At 30.7% G+C, this 13,070-nt stretch overlaps 3 protein-coding genes across 10 annotated transcripts; 1 reads left to right on the top strand and 2 right to left on the bottom strand.

Moving 5' to 3' along the window:
• Nucleotides 1–406: 406 nt before the first annotated feature.
• Nucleotides 407–5,636, top strand: LOC146532716 (uncharacterized). Of its 2 annotated transcripts, XM_085195609.1 has the most exons (9): nucleotides 407–774; nucleotides 896–987; nucleotides 1,104–1,413; nucleotides 1,871–2,099; nucleotides 2,520–2,765; nucleotides 3,278–3,425; nucleotides 4,002–4,068; nucleotides 4,406–4,549; nucleotides 5,122–5,636. In XM_085195609.1, the coding sequence occupies exons 1-9, from the start codon at nucleotides 631–633 to the stop codon at nucleotides 5,356–5,358; spliced, it is 1,617 nt and encodes a 538-aa protein (XP_085051735.1). In that variant the 5' UTR covers nucleotides 407–630; the 3' UTR covers nucleotides 5,359–5,636. The 2 variants fall into 2 exon arrangements, with proteins under 2 accessions (XP_085051735.1, XP_085051736.1); XM_085195610.1 differs by lacking the exon at nucleotides 407–774 and having other exon boundaries at nucleotides 1,083–1,413.
• On the bottom strand, nucleotides 5,624–7,504 carry LOC146532715 (prothoracicotropic hormone-like). Of its 3 annotated transcripts, none has more exons than XM_085195616.1 (5): nucleotides 6,824–7,504; nucleotides 6,394–6,750; nucleotides 6,262–6,306; nucleotides 6,081–6,191; nucleotides 5,624–5,946 (listed from the first exon to the last, which is right to left on the bottom strand). In XM_085195616.1, exons 1-5 carry the CDS (start codon nucleotides 6,824–6,826, stop codon nucleotides 5,815–5,817), a joined length of 648 nt encoding a protein of 215 aa, XP_085051742.1. In that variant the 5' UTR covers nucleotides 6,827–7,504; the 3' UTR covers nucleotides 5,624–5,814. The 3 variants fall into 3 exon arrangements, with proteins under 3 accessions (XP_085051742.1, XP_085051743.1, XP_085051745.1); XM_085195617.1 differs by having other exon boundaries at nucleotides 6,081–6,188; XM_085195619.1 differs by lacking the exon at nucleotides 6,081–6,191.
• A 1-nt stretch (nucleotide 7,505) lies between these two features.
• LOC146532714 (uncharacterized) lies at nucleotides 7,506–12,779 on the bottom strand. 5 transcript variants are annotated; one of them, XM_085195613.1, is made up of 10 exons: nucleotides 12,653–12,769; nucleotides 12,239–12,265; nucleotides 12,084–12,169; nucleotides 11,719–11,941; nucleotides 11,078–11,165; nucleotides 10,626–10,808; nucleotides 9,894–10,041; nucleotides 8,929–8,995; nucleotides 8,665–8,808; nucleotides 7,506–7,801 (listed from the first exon to the last, which is right to left on the bottom strand). In XM_085195613.1, the coding sequence occupies exons 2-10, from the start codon at nucleotides 12,263–12,265 to the stop codon at nucleotides 7,514–7,516; spliced, it is 1,254 nt and encodes a 417-aa protein (XP_085051739.1). In that variant the 5' UTR covers nucleotides 12,653–12,769; the 3' UTR covers nucleotides 7,506–7,513. The 5 variants fall into 5 exon arrangements, with proteins under 5 accessions (XP_085051739.1, XP_085051740.1, XP_085051738.1 ...); XM_085195614.1 differs by lacking the exon at nucleotides 12,239–12,265 and having other exon boundaries at nucleotides 12,653–12,779; XM_085195612.1 differs by having other exon boundaries at nucleotides 7,506–7,789; nucleotides 12,239–12,778.
• Nucleotides 12,780–13,070: the final 291 nt, after the last annotated feature.

Below are 13,070 nucleotides of genomic sequence, written 5' to 3'. Positions count from 1 at the left end.
TATTAAAAAGTATAACAGAAAAATCTTCATTCTTAATCCTTGAAAATTCTCTCTTAATTCTTGAAAATTTAATAAGTAATATGTTAAATTTAATGTATAAAATAAGAGCAGCGTTGAGTACCACCTCTCAACACGGAGTGCCTCCAGAATTCGGCGGAAAGTGGCGAACGGAGTGTCTTAACACTAGGTTCCTTCTGCCTGCCCTGCTGTGTACGGGATACAGTGTGAAGCTGATTTGATCGATGTATAAAATATCGAAAGTATCATATAAACTAATTTTGCCTAATATAACTAAATTATAATATATTGTAATTATGATGTATTCATATTTTATATTTTCATGCATAGCACATTCGATTATAATACGTTTATTTCACATTACTAGCTACATATCGATTTCATTTACTAAAAATTTCAATAGACTAGAGACTAAAACGTCAAATATCTCTATTTTCTATATTGTTGTAGAGTTGGGCATAAGATACATTTTTATATGAAAATATATATCTGTTGTGTTCTTTTAATCGACATTCGACACTAAATATCTGTCGTTTTGTCTTCGATAAAGTTACGGCTTTTGTCATCACTTCAATCATAATATTTTAGTGTATCAAGTTTTTTATTTTGAAAATGATAGAACCTAAAACACTGAGCTCCATTGATTTGTCATCTTGTCGTATATGTTTGTCGAATAAAAGACCTTTATGTCCTCTTTTTAAATATAAATTATCTGGGAATTATGCCGAAATGCTAACAGCAGTTGCGGATGTTAAGGTTTCAGATTTTATGACTACATACTTACCTCTTCACTTATTTTCCTATGTATACAAATCGCTTAGACATTACTTCGTTGAAGTTCTTTAAAAAATAATATGGATACTTATTTGTTTACCAGGTCTCATCTAATGATGGTTTACCAGAGAAAATCTGTCTTAAATGCTGTAGTTCATTAGAAAAGGCTTACCTTCTAAAAACTATTGCTGAAAGGTAAAGATTTATTTGTAAATTGTTAAATATGTTTCTAGAATAATTATTATAATTTTTTTTTATTATTTATTTTTTAAATTATATTATACTTAAAGGTATTATTTGTAAAATTATAGATCAGACCGTGATCTTAGGAAACTAATATCGAAAATTAATCAAAATATGCCTACAAAAAAAATTGCATTTGACTCTTTCACTGACATAAAAAGTGAAATTGGGCCTTTAGCTGTTAAAATGGAGCCACAATGGGAAATGGAAATTGATCTAATCAACAATGCTAATGAAGTTGCAAAGGTTGATACTATTAATGGAAAAGATATAGTTATAGCAGATACTGTAATAAGAAAAGTTGAATTAAATGAGTTCAATCAATCTGCCAACTCTTCATCTCACAAACCAAAATCTTTTGATGAAGACTCTATAGTTGTAAGTATTCTATGTATATCATTTAAATTTATAACTATAATACTGGTAGAACTTAGAGTTCCATTTGAAATAAATATCCCATTAGAGCATAATTTCAAAGTAGACAAATACTTTAGTCACTAATGAGCTAACCTGGAATATGTTTAGAGTTATTTTGTACTTTGAGAATTTGTGAGAGGTATAACAACCAAAATAAATTAACAAATGAAAAAGTTACATATAATCAAACTTGCATATGGGACAAAAATGGGACAGGGGTGCTTCTAGTGTTAAAATCTCTTGCACTTAGGTTTGTGTCACTTTGTGTCACTTAATTCGCAAATTCCAGGCACTACCAAGTTCTTTACCCTGCAACACCACCTTCACACCCACACAGTGAGTCCAGAGCCATTTACTGTGTGAATGGAATGTGAGGCTTAAAATTGTTCCTTTTTTGAAATATGACTTTCTTTTTTAGACTGAATATTTGGATGATGACCTATTTCAAGATGATGATGATGATGATTATGTTCCTCCATCTGAGAAAAATAAAACAAATTTCAAAAAGCCAAAATTATCGGAAATAAAAGTTTTTAAGGCAAAAAAACCAGTTGTAAGAAAAGTAAGAGTTGTAAGGCAATATAGGCAAGAATCATTAGATGATTCAGATGTTATTGATGAAAAAAGATCAACTACAATTACATGTTGTAAGTAACATATTATTATGTTACTAGTTTGTAATATATGCTTATTTGCATTTAGTAACAAAGATGTATGGGTGAGGCCATTGGTTATGGGTTTGATTCCTATTTAGGGACATTTTCATTGCCTCACTCTGTTAACAAGAATAAAAGTGGCACTTTCTTGCGCAACTTGTAATAAAAAAATATAAATTGCACAAATAAAAATATAATATAAGAACATACAAATTTTGTTAAATGCACATAGGGTGATAAAAAAAAAGATATTTTATTCAAAAACAAAATATTTATTCAATTACGTCATTACCACTTTTGAATTGTCAACTTATATAAAAATGTAATTAGTGTCAGTCCTTCAGGAAGTCACTTCCATTGTAGTCTGTTGTAATAATTTGATTGCTGCAAATATTTAGAAAACTTTTACAGATCCAATAATGAAGAATGGTTGCAAGGGACCACCAATACTATTAAAAAGACCAAAAGATGCAACATTGTTAAAGGTACATCCAAATTATAAATCGAGAAAGTCTTCTGATAGAGGTATGAGACGAGACATAGCTATTAGAAGAGTGAAAACTGCAAAATCCATGACAAAAGAGAGGGAAAAACTTGTGTGTCCTGTATGTGGCATATTAACCTATACTTTAGGCAACCATATTGCAACACATGAAGGTATATATAATTTTTTAGCAGCTTGACGTTTTTTTTCCTCATAGCATACGTAGGCAAAGGGAATCTAATGTGGCGATACTCGGTTCACCACTGTCCGTCCAATTTGCAAGATATGTGTTGAATGTCAGAAATCAATTGCATGCTTTGTCTACCAGGAAAAAAAAGAATTTAAATATTATATACACTGTTCCACTGAGCTACGCTGGCTTTATTAATTTGCTGTGTATTTTGCAGTACATTTATGTTTTTTTAATTCTTTACAAATAAAGAGACGGTCATGGCACAGTATCTAATTGTAGATGCAAAGGTTGTAGGTTCGATTCCCACATGGGGAATTAATTATTTTCATTTACTCACTCTGGTAAAAGATTGATGCGGCCTTGGGCTCCACAACTGGAGAACTCAGTGTCTTAACACTATGTTCCCTCTGCCTACCCTGGTACATGCGTGATACAGCGTAAAGTTAAAAAAATGTACCTATTGGCATAACTATCTGTGATCTATTTTTACAGAAAAGAAAAGATACTCATGTACAGAATGCCCTCGTTCTTTTGTTCAAAAGAGTAATTTATTAGTTCACCTCAAACAGCATACAGGAATCAAAGATCATATTTGTGAAGTGTGCGGGGCTGGTTTTTATACACAGAAATCACTTGTCAGGTAAACAAAAATAACCTTACTATTATTATTTAATTGAAATGAAATATTGATTATTTTCTTCGCTCTGGTGTCGAGGCATAGCGCGGCGTCAATTTCCGCCACGGAACACGCAATGGTTCCTGAATTTGGCGGTAAATGAGGATCAGAAATGTGGTAATGGGAATGAAGTGTCTTATCACTAATTTCCCAGGTTCCCTCTGCCAACGCTGCTATGTGCGGGATACAGCGTGAAGCGAAAAAATTATATGTTCGAACTTACTACTAAGACATGCTTTTTCTTATCAAGATATATCCAAATTCTTATACGCTTGTTACTACTTATTTATGTCGTTAGCCTTTTAAAAAAAATGTTTTAATATCAAATGGAAGAGATAATAACACACGATATAATTCAAATACCTATATATCACCATAAGATTATAAAAACCGTATTTGAATATTTATTTCTATCAATTGCACATACTTTCTAATTTAATCATTGAAATTTCTCCCAATCCTCTATTTGTTAATTTCTAATTAAAAGCTACGTATTAAAGTCATAAAGATTTACACTTATAATAATTTACTTTATTTTAGACATAATCTCATACACAAGGGTGAAAGGCCATTCCCCTGCAATTTATGTTCCAAGAAATTTATTGCCGTAAGTATATATTTTTATTTTTACGAATTTTATGCTACATACCGCTTATAGCAGGATAAGATGAGGGACCATAGGGTAGAAATGAAAATAATTCATTCCCCGAGTAGGAATCGTTCAAATGAGAAAATGAAAATATGAAATTCAAATTTAATCTTTTCATTTTCTCATTCTGGTAACGAGGCAAAGTGCGGCGTTGAGTTCTGCCAATCAACATACAATGACGCAAGAACCTCACTATAAGTTCCCAGGTTCTCTCTGCCTACTACTCTGCTATATGCAGGATGTATCCCACATGTAGCAGGGTAGACAGAGTTTTTTAAAAAAATATTATTTCCAGCGTTGCGATCTAAACCGCCATCTACGCATTCACGCTGGATACAAGCCGTTCAAGTGCACGACCTGCGCCATGTCCTTCAACGCCAAACATCAGTTGCAGAATCACGAACGAATGCACACCGGAGAAAGACCTTATTCTTGCCAAGTATGCCTATTGTATTAAAGCATTTTTAGTATCTTCTCTTATATTTCTTTATCTATCTATTAATATTTTTACTCTGCTCCCCATTTTCTGCCGAACTCTTTTCACAAACGAATTTCCGTTGCACAAGGATTATTGCTAAAAATGATGATTTGGCAAAAGAGAATGCTATAATGAGTCACACCAACACATCAAAATTTTACTATTTGCACTGTAAGTTCTCACTTTGTGCTAAATTTCATAATTAGGTTCAATGGAAGTACCTTATAGATTTTGATTACGCGGCGAATTTCCAGTCTTTATGGGCATGTATCTTGCTTGCTTTTTATGCCCGATGCAAATAGCTCCTGAATTAATGGACCGATTTGCGAGAGGTTTTTTAATCGAAAGCCTAGTTCGTCGCAGTGGTTCTTACCTATTTATGTTTTATAAAAATCGGATAAGTAGTTTATGACCCACAGAACAATTTTCCATGATGAGCTAGTGATATTTTTCGTTGAAGAATTTTTATAATTTAAAATTTTTACTAGTTCAATTTTCGTAACTTTGAAGTAATTAAAATATTATATTTTCAGGTTTGCAGCGTGTCATTCAGTTATAAAGTGAATCTAAATAACCATATGTACAAAGTGCATGGGATCAATTTAAAGTTTAAATCAATACACACAGTGACTGAGGATGTATTGCGACGGGAGATGGGTATGACGATTCAGACTCGGGAGGCCATCGCCCACATCATGCCACAGCTTGGTGATGTACCGGCGCCGGCCGCCCACGAAACTGTGCACCATACATCGGATTACAGTGTTTAGTGAAGGGAATCTAAAATAGATGTGTAAACAAATTTTTATTTTCCTTGTGATATTAAGAACCCAAAAGGAAGTTTTGAGTACCTAATAAATTTTTTGTCGGTTCATGAACAATCCACAAGAGGTTTAATGTGGGACAATGTTATTTTTTTTTTCAATTTGTTAGTGAGAACTTTATAATATATTTTTAATAATAATATTTTTCTCAATTGTTATTAATAGTTGATATATTATAAGGACTTAAAAAAATAATAAATAAATAATATAATTATATAAATAAATTTGAGATTTATTCAACTCCGTTTCACATTATTACTATAAATATTAGAAAGATACATGCAAAGGTTATTGGTTTTACACAAAAGGACTATATAATATTTGTGTTTGTAACCATCTACAAAACAAATAATAAAAGTATTTTTTTTTCAATGTTCAATTCTAAAAATAACCTTTTTAGTGTTAAAAGTCTCTCACACACATGCATCCAACTATTACTGGTTTCTTGATCGCGATCCATCGTTTTTTAAGATCCTCCGGCAACACCTCTTGGGAAGTTTCTTCAATATATCTTTTACGTTTCAATACAGTTATCTGCAACAAATACAAAAATGACCTGTTATTTTTTTTTTACATCAGACTTAGATAACGGAAAAGTACGTTTTTTTAAAACTACATTACATAATTTATTGTAATAGATAAAGATATTTTATATAGACAAGACATACGTTGTGATATCGCTCCTTGCAGCCATAAGGCGAGGGACAAAGTCGCTCATCACAATTCCTTGTCTCTATTGCGGGAGGAAAGTAGTCTTCACCCAATATTTTTGGTTCCTTCTATAAAAATAATAATAAAATATATTTGAATAAAAAAATGTAATAAAATTAAGCCCCTAAAACTACTTACGCTTTCTAGTTCACAGCTACATGGTATATCTTTAATCCCTCCGTGCTGAAAATTTGTTAAGAAAAAAATTAACCTTGACTGTTATATTTTATATGAATATACTTATGCAACATTGATTTAAAAAACAATTACGTCATATTTCTCAACTTTGATATTTCCTCTTTTCCTGGTCCGCGTTTCTACAGAATTGTCTAACAAAATAATATCGTTTCTTATCATATTTGCGTAATCAACTATAAGCGCGGGTAGTTCTTCAGGGTTGGTGTTCGGATTTAAAGGCTCCGTCACGTACGTAACATCTATTTTGTCGTCGACGTCGTTGTTCAAAGCTCTTTGAAGCACGTAATTTTGTCTCATGTGTGTCCTCTGATTCTCAACCATAAATTCGTCCACATTAGATGTTTTTTTAAAAGCCGAACTTGGAACAAACACATGTATGGTTATCAGAACTGCTATACATTTTTTTAAATATGCTCTTGTAAATTTGATCTGCAAACATACGTAGTGTTATGGTACAAATTAAAAAAAATCTTTTAGGTAATTTGTAGACGTAAGGACAAACCATAGTGGTGTTTTTGAGCGCTCGCCGCGAAGTGAATGATAGTTTTCTTTCCCTCCTCTATATATATTAAGTTTGATTGAAAGGTGTGTGAATAGACCCATTAGTGCGAAACACTAACTCGACTGTAATCGAACCTGACACTATATAAAGGTAACAAATGATACTGAAACTTAACGAGACACCATTGTTTAGTGGGAGCTTTCGTAATGGTATTTATGAAAGATGGAAAATTGAGACTATTGTAAAAGTGTAGTGTAGTGTAAGTGTGTAGATTTATCTTTATTTGCTTGGATGAGATATTATTAATAGGTAATTTCGCATAAAAAGTAAATTTTCAGTTACTTCTATAAAACATTACCAAACATGACATCCACGATATTTCTTGATTACGATAAAACATTCACATCAGTGTCTAAGTGTTTAAGACGATTCTATTAAATACATAAGCTGGCATAAGCAATGTAAATTGTAAAGTTCTTTAAACCTCATGTCGGGGATTCCGTTGTGAGTCACCGGTATTTTCCTTAAAAATGTTATTAGGTATAGGATATAACACCTGCTTGTCAAAGTTCAAACAAAACTTTGTGCTAATTCTAAAAAAATCTATATTGGAGAACCCTTTTTCGGGACTTTAATATACCTATAGTGACGTTAGATAAAAGTTAAGTTTAATAAAACAAGATTATAACATTAGCTGTTCAATTTATTCAATATATCCATTTGGATAGGAGATCGTTGTAGAAGAGTTAGCGTTTTAGCAAAAGCTTGAGCTCCTTGAGGTCCCTTGAAAGCATCTAATGGATCTTCCTCAGTAGGCAATCCTTGCACTTTTAACATTATGTTTTTCATTAAGGCCTTTTCTCTAAGAAGAACTTCTTCATTCATCGTGTATATTGGTCGACGGTCTATAACTACATTGTGTTTTTTTAGGCAATGCCGGTTGAAGTCACGTTTGTAACTGTAGGGCTGCGAACAAAGCTGAAATATATTTTAAACATTTTTAAAGTATTATTAAAATTAAAATAAAATTGAATTTTATTGATGAAATCTATTAAACATTTGAATGGATTCAACCCACGCCTCTTGGATTGTTTCCAACGTGAGTTCGAGTCCCGCTATGTTAATATTACAACGTTTTCAAAAATATATTATATTTTCAAAGCTTATTGAAAATATATATTTATAGCATTTATAATGATTTTTTTTTATTTACACACCTCTTGCATTTTGCGTAGGAGACAAAATGCCAACATTCTTAATTTTCCGAACATTTTAAAATTGCGCAATCCAACGCCGCAATTCATTTAATCAGAGAACCGAAAATATTTAGCATTTCTGTTTATAATTGGGTCGCACAGTAGTGCATTTTTTATCTTAATTTAACTTTATAGGCAAAAGATGGGAAAAATCTAACGATAGGACTACATACTTAACTATAATGTGAACTGTACTATAAAATAAAATAAATCAAAATAGGCAGAGGGAACCTAGTGGTAAGACACTCCGTTTCACACTTTCCGCCGATGGCGGAACTCAACGCCGCTTTTTGGCTCGACACCAGAGCGAAGAAATGAAAATATAAATGTAAATAAATAAATTCATTTCCTCGAGTGGGGATCGAACCCGCAACCGTAACGTTACAGTCACACCCGTGTGCCGCTGCGTCACGACGGCCTCAAACTCAACTGTACTAATTCTTCGTAATAATATTATTCTTCGTAAACAATTTAAGTAAATGGTGTTAAATTGCAAATGCGTCATTGAATATCACAATAGGAGCTTCTTAAAATTGATCTTATAATACTATAAAATTATTTAATTGACAAATAAATCGTGTTTACCTCGCACTTATAAGGGCGTTCTCTGGTGTGAACTCGGCTATGACTTTGATAAAGTTCTTTGGTAGAGAAAGACATGTCGCATAATTCACATTTAAATTGTCTTAAAATGTTGTGTGTCTGCATGTGTCGTGGCACTGCAGCTTTCTGTCATTATCAAAAAATCTGATTATTAATCACATTAATACTTTGGGAATAATTGCTTAAATTTTTTTTGAAGGAAAAGAATAACGTTAGGAGGAAAATATATCAATAATACATACTTACCCTTCTAAATGTTTTATTGCAGATATTGCACTCAAAGTCTTTTTTATTACTATGTGTTATCATGTGCCTAAAAGAATATAGTAATTCGTAAATGCCAAATACAATTTTATATTTACTTAAATATAGTTTTTTTTGCTTAACTTAATGTTTATGATTTTCTATTGTCATCTTTCCGCCTATTTTGGAAACATTGCGTTTGGAGTGTTGGAAACCAACACGGCAATTTATCTTATTAATACCAGGAAATGATTTCTTTTTCAGCTTCTCGCTGTATCCTGCATACAGCTGGTAGACAGAGGAAAACTAGTGTTAACGTACTCCATTTTCAAATTAAGATATCCTGTTCATTACTCTCCCCCGAATTTTCGAAGCAGTGCGTGTTGAGGGTAGGAACTAAACACCGCGCTTTGCCTCGTTACCAAATTAAAATATTAAATTAACATCTGATAAAATCGACTTCTTACACCCAATCAACAATCGAACTCACAACCGTCGCGTTACAAAATTATTGACACACAATATACAGCCGGAACTATGAAGTTTTTAAACTTTTTAAAATTACTAAAAAAAACGAGAAGATCGGGGTTATACGTCCACCCAAACGCATTATTAACTGAAGCAATAATTTAAAATATTATAGAATAATTTATTTTGGCACTTATTATAATATAATTAAAAAAGTGAGGATTTTTTTATGATATACCTACCAATTAAGATATTCTTAGCTGGTAACAACCGTTACATTGTCGAATAAGTTCATAAAATATAATAAGCTATATATTACAAACTTTTTTATAAATCCGTCATATTTTTTTCGCTTTATCCCGCGCATATCGTTAGGTAGAGAGAATCTAATGTCAAGAGTTGTTTGCGTCCAGATTACATATTGAGTGATGGCGCTCCATGTTATTACATTTAAATTCATATAGGTGTATATTGTAGTAATGATATTCTAAAATCCAAACCTTTTCAGTGCTCCTTCACTTTTAAATGTAGCAATACAGTTTTCACATTTAAAACTAGCATCTTTAGAATGGTTTATTACATGATTCTTCAACATTTTCTTAGTGTAAAAACACTTTGAACACTTAATACATTTGAATTTCTTCTCTTCTACAATATAAAACGGTATAAATATAATTTTCTTCTGCCTAGCTAAATAAGTAAATAGACACAAAAAAGCCATATGTGCACAATATAAAATTTTCTTAACTTTTAAATTGCTATACAGATTAATAAGTATATAATTTATTGTCATTACAATAACAAGATAAACCTATTGAACCTAATGTAATAATGAGGATTTTTTTAAACTAACTCCAATAACTAAGCATTTAAATAAATTGTTTTTATTAATAAATAAGGATTAATCCAATAAATAGCCCCCTAAATCCGCTACAATAGTAAATGTATAAAAGATGTAAGAAAAATTAGATATTTCTTTACATAAGAAAAAAAAATACTAAAGAAGAAATTGTAGCTCATTCAAAGTGATGGTTGTCATACCTTAAGGAATAGATTGTATTTATATATTCTCTTTCAGTTAAGATAAAGTGAATCGTTCAATTTCGTCACTTAAGACACAGTGTCTCTAATTCAGGCAAACAATAGAAAGTGAAGTTTTTTGACACAAGGGCTATATACAGCAAAAAGTGTGTAATTAAAGTTTTATTAAGTACTTTTTAATCTCTTCAAACCTGTATGCAATAATAAATGAGTCTTCATATTTGTTTTTGTTTTCCCACAATAAGGGCATATATATTCTCTTTTCTTGTATACTCTCTTAGTCCCTTTCGCATGTTTTGAAGTGGATATTGTTTTCATGACTCTTATATCTTCTAAGTGTACAGGTCTGATACAAACATTATCCTTTTTCTTAACTGAAAATATTGTTAAATTAGTTTTTATACTATTTAAAAAAAAACAACTTCATGCTTTTTTTTATATTGCATAGTAGGGTCGTCATAGGGAACCTACTCCTGCTCTCATACATGCTCATATACTCAATTTTAGAAATGATAACACATGAAATATTATTTTTCCAAGTTGATATAGAACCTACAACCATTGCTTAAATTCGACACTGTCCCACTGCGCTCTAATTACCCCACTAATATCTGTAGATTATAATTTATTGTCTTAAACATACCATTATTGCATATATCTTCATTTTGACAATTTTGTCCACTCTCTTGTTTAAAAAAACTTTCATTTGATTCTTCATCTGGACTCCAAATCTATGGGTAATAATAATATTTGTTTAATTACTACAATTTTTTGACGTATTGTATCAGGAAGATAGATTACTTATATATTATTTACGGTCCTGCTTAATGTAGTTTCTTTGCTTTATAATGTTATAAAGTTCACAGATAACTCTTCAGCTTACAATTTCATGTTCATGTTTTCTATTTGTTTTATTTTTTAAGTCTATTTTTTCAATTTTTTTATCTTTACATGTTATCTAAATTCTGTGCAAGCAAAGTAGGCAGAGAGAACCTAGTGTTACAACAACCCATTCCCCACTTGACCCTTAATTTTTGAGACACCTTATTTTGAGTAGAAGCACTAACCAGAGTGGGGAAATGAGAATAATTCAAATAAAGGAATGAGGGCAATCCCATAATTTGAATCAAATTTATAACCAGTCACAGTAGTAGATAATCTGTGTGTCAGCATCATACATATGACATGAAGCCATATAAGTACATGATAGTGGTGCAGCAGTTGTATAAACTGTTAATGCTTCTTTTCCATATAAACTAAAAAAAAATCTTTAATCATACATACACTATCACTCAATAAATTTAATGATTCTTGAGATTTGTTCAAAGCATGTGTAACCCTCTTTATATAAGTATTATTATAAAGTACATCATTTTCTCCATTTTGAAATTGTTTGTAATCAGTGTACATATTTTTTGGCTTTTCTTCAAAATAAAAATCTTCTTTGATTTCTTTGATATTATTGAATTTGAATATTTTCAAATGTTTATTTATTCTGTTCTCAGACCTGTTCAGAACATACAGTATAGTTTTAGTCGATAAGGTAGAAAGTTTTAAATTATATCTTTCTTATTTTCACAATTATATAAATATTACATATTTTTAAATGTATTTAATATAATATTAAATGTTAAAAAAAATATATTCACCTTTCAATTAATAATTTAAAATTGTAAAATTCTTTAATTTTGTCACAGCAAGTAATGCAGATAACTTCACAAGAATCATTAATTACCTAAAAAGAATACATATTTTTATTTCATACATTTAGCAACATAAGATATTAAATCTAACTAAAATGTACCTTTATGTTAAGGAGAACAAGCAGCATCTGAACATAAGATAATCCTTGATCAGTTTCATATATAGAACATGTTCTTCTATTATTAGACAAACATATTCTACAAGCACTCATTTTATTACTTAAAAGTTAAAATATGCAATAAGTTTTATTGCTGTAATAATTATAAGTTATAAGTTTTTATAAGTACATAACTGTTACTATTCTATTTAAGTAATTAATTATTTGTTCGTGTAATTTTTGTACTTTATTTAAGATTAAGTGATTTTACTTAATTTAATATAATTATGCTTTTTATTAAGTCTAATTTTGCGATGACAGGTGCAAAATAATCTGGTAGTGGCACGTATAGTAGAGAAAACACGAATGATAATAATTAATAAACATTTGCTTTAGTTTCGACTTTAGTGTACCTACTGTGTTACTTTAAAATTCTAATTTCAAAATCAGACATTCTCAATTTCATCATCATCATCTTCAATTCATTAATATTATTATGTTGTTGACTTGTATATATGTCTAATCTTAACTCTAATGTAGACACGAAAAAAATAGTGATACTTTATGGTATCGAGTACATTGCCTTTTGATACCGATGCTTTTGTACTCGATACTTTGTATTCGATACTTGTATTTATCAAGTACTTTTTAATAGGTATCGTATCGAATAAACAGCATCATCTCACTCACACGTACATTTCCTTTTATATCCTCTTTGCGCGAGGATCGTAAATCGTGATTAGAGAATATTTTTTGAAACCATCTGTCACCGTAATGCAGTGTAGTGTAAATAGTAAGGAGGACTAAAGGGATTTATAATTTTTTTAATTTTTGT

The sequence above is a fragment of the Heliconius melpomene genome, chromosome 13 (assembly GCF_056956725.1).
Source record: "Heliconius melpomene rosina isolate 202511_hmr_F chromosome 13, ASM5695672v1, whole genome shotgun sequence".
Taxonomy (NCBI): domain Eukaryota; kingdom Metazoa; phylum Arthropoda; class Insecta; order Lepidoptera; family Nymphalidae; genus Heliconius; species Heliconius melpomene.
Note: the sequence above shows the minus strand (reverse complement) of the source record. Positions and strands in the feature narration are given on the sequence as shown.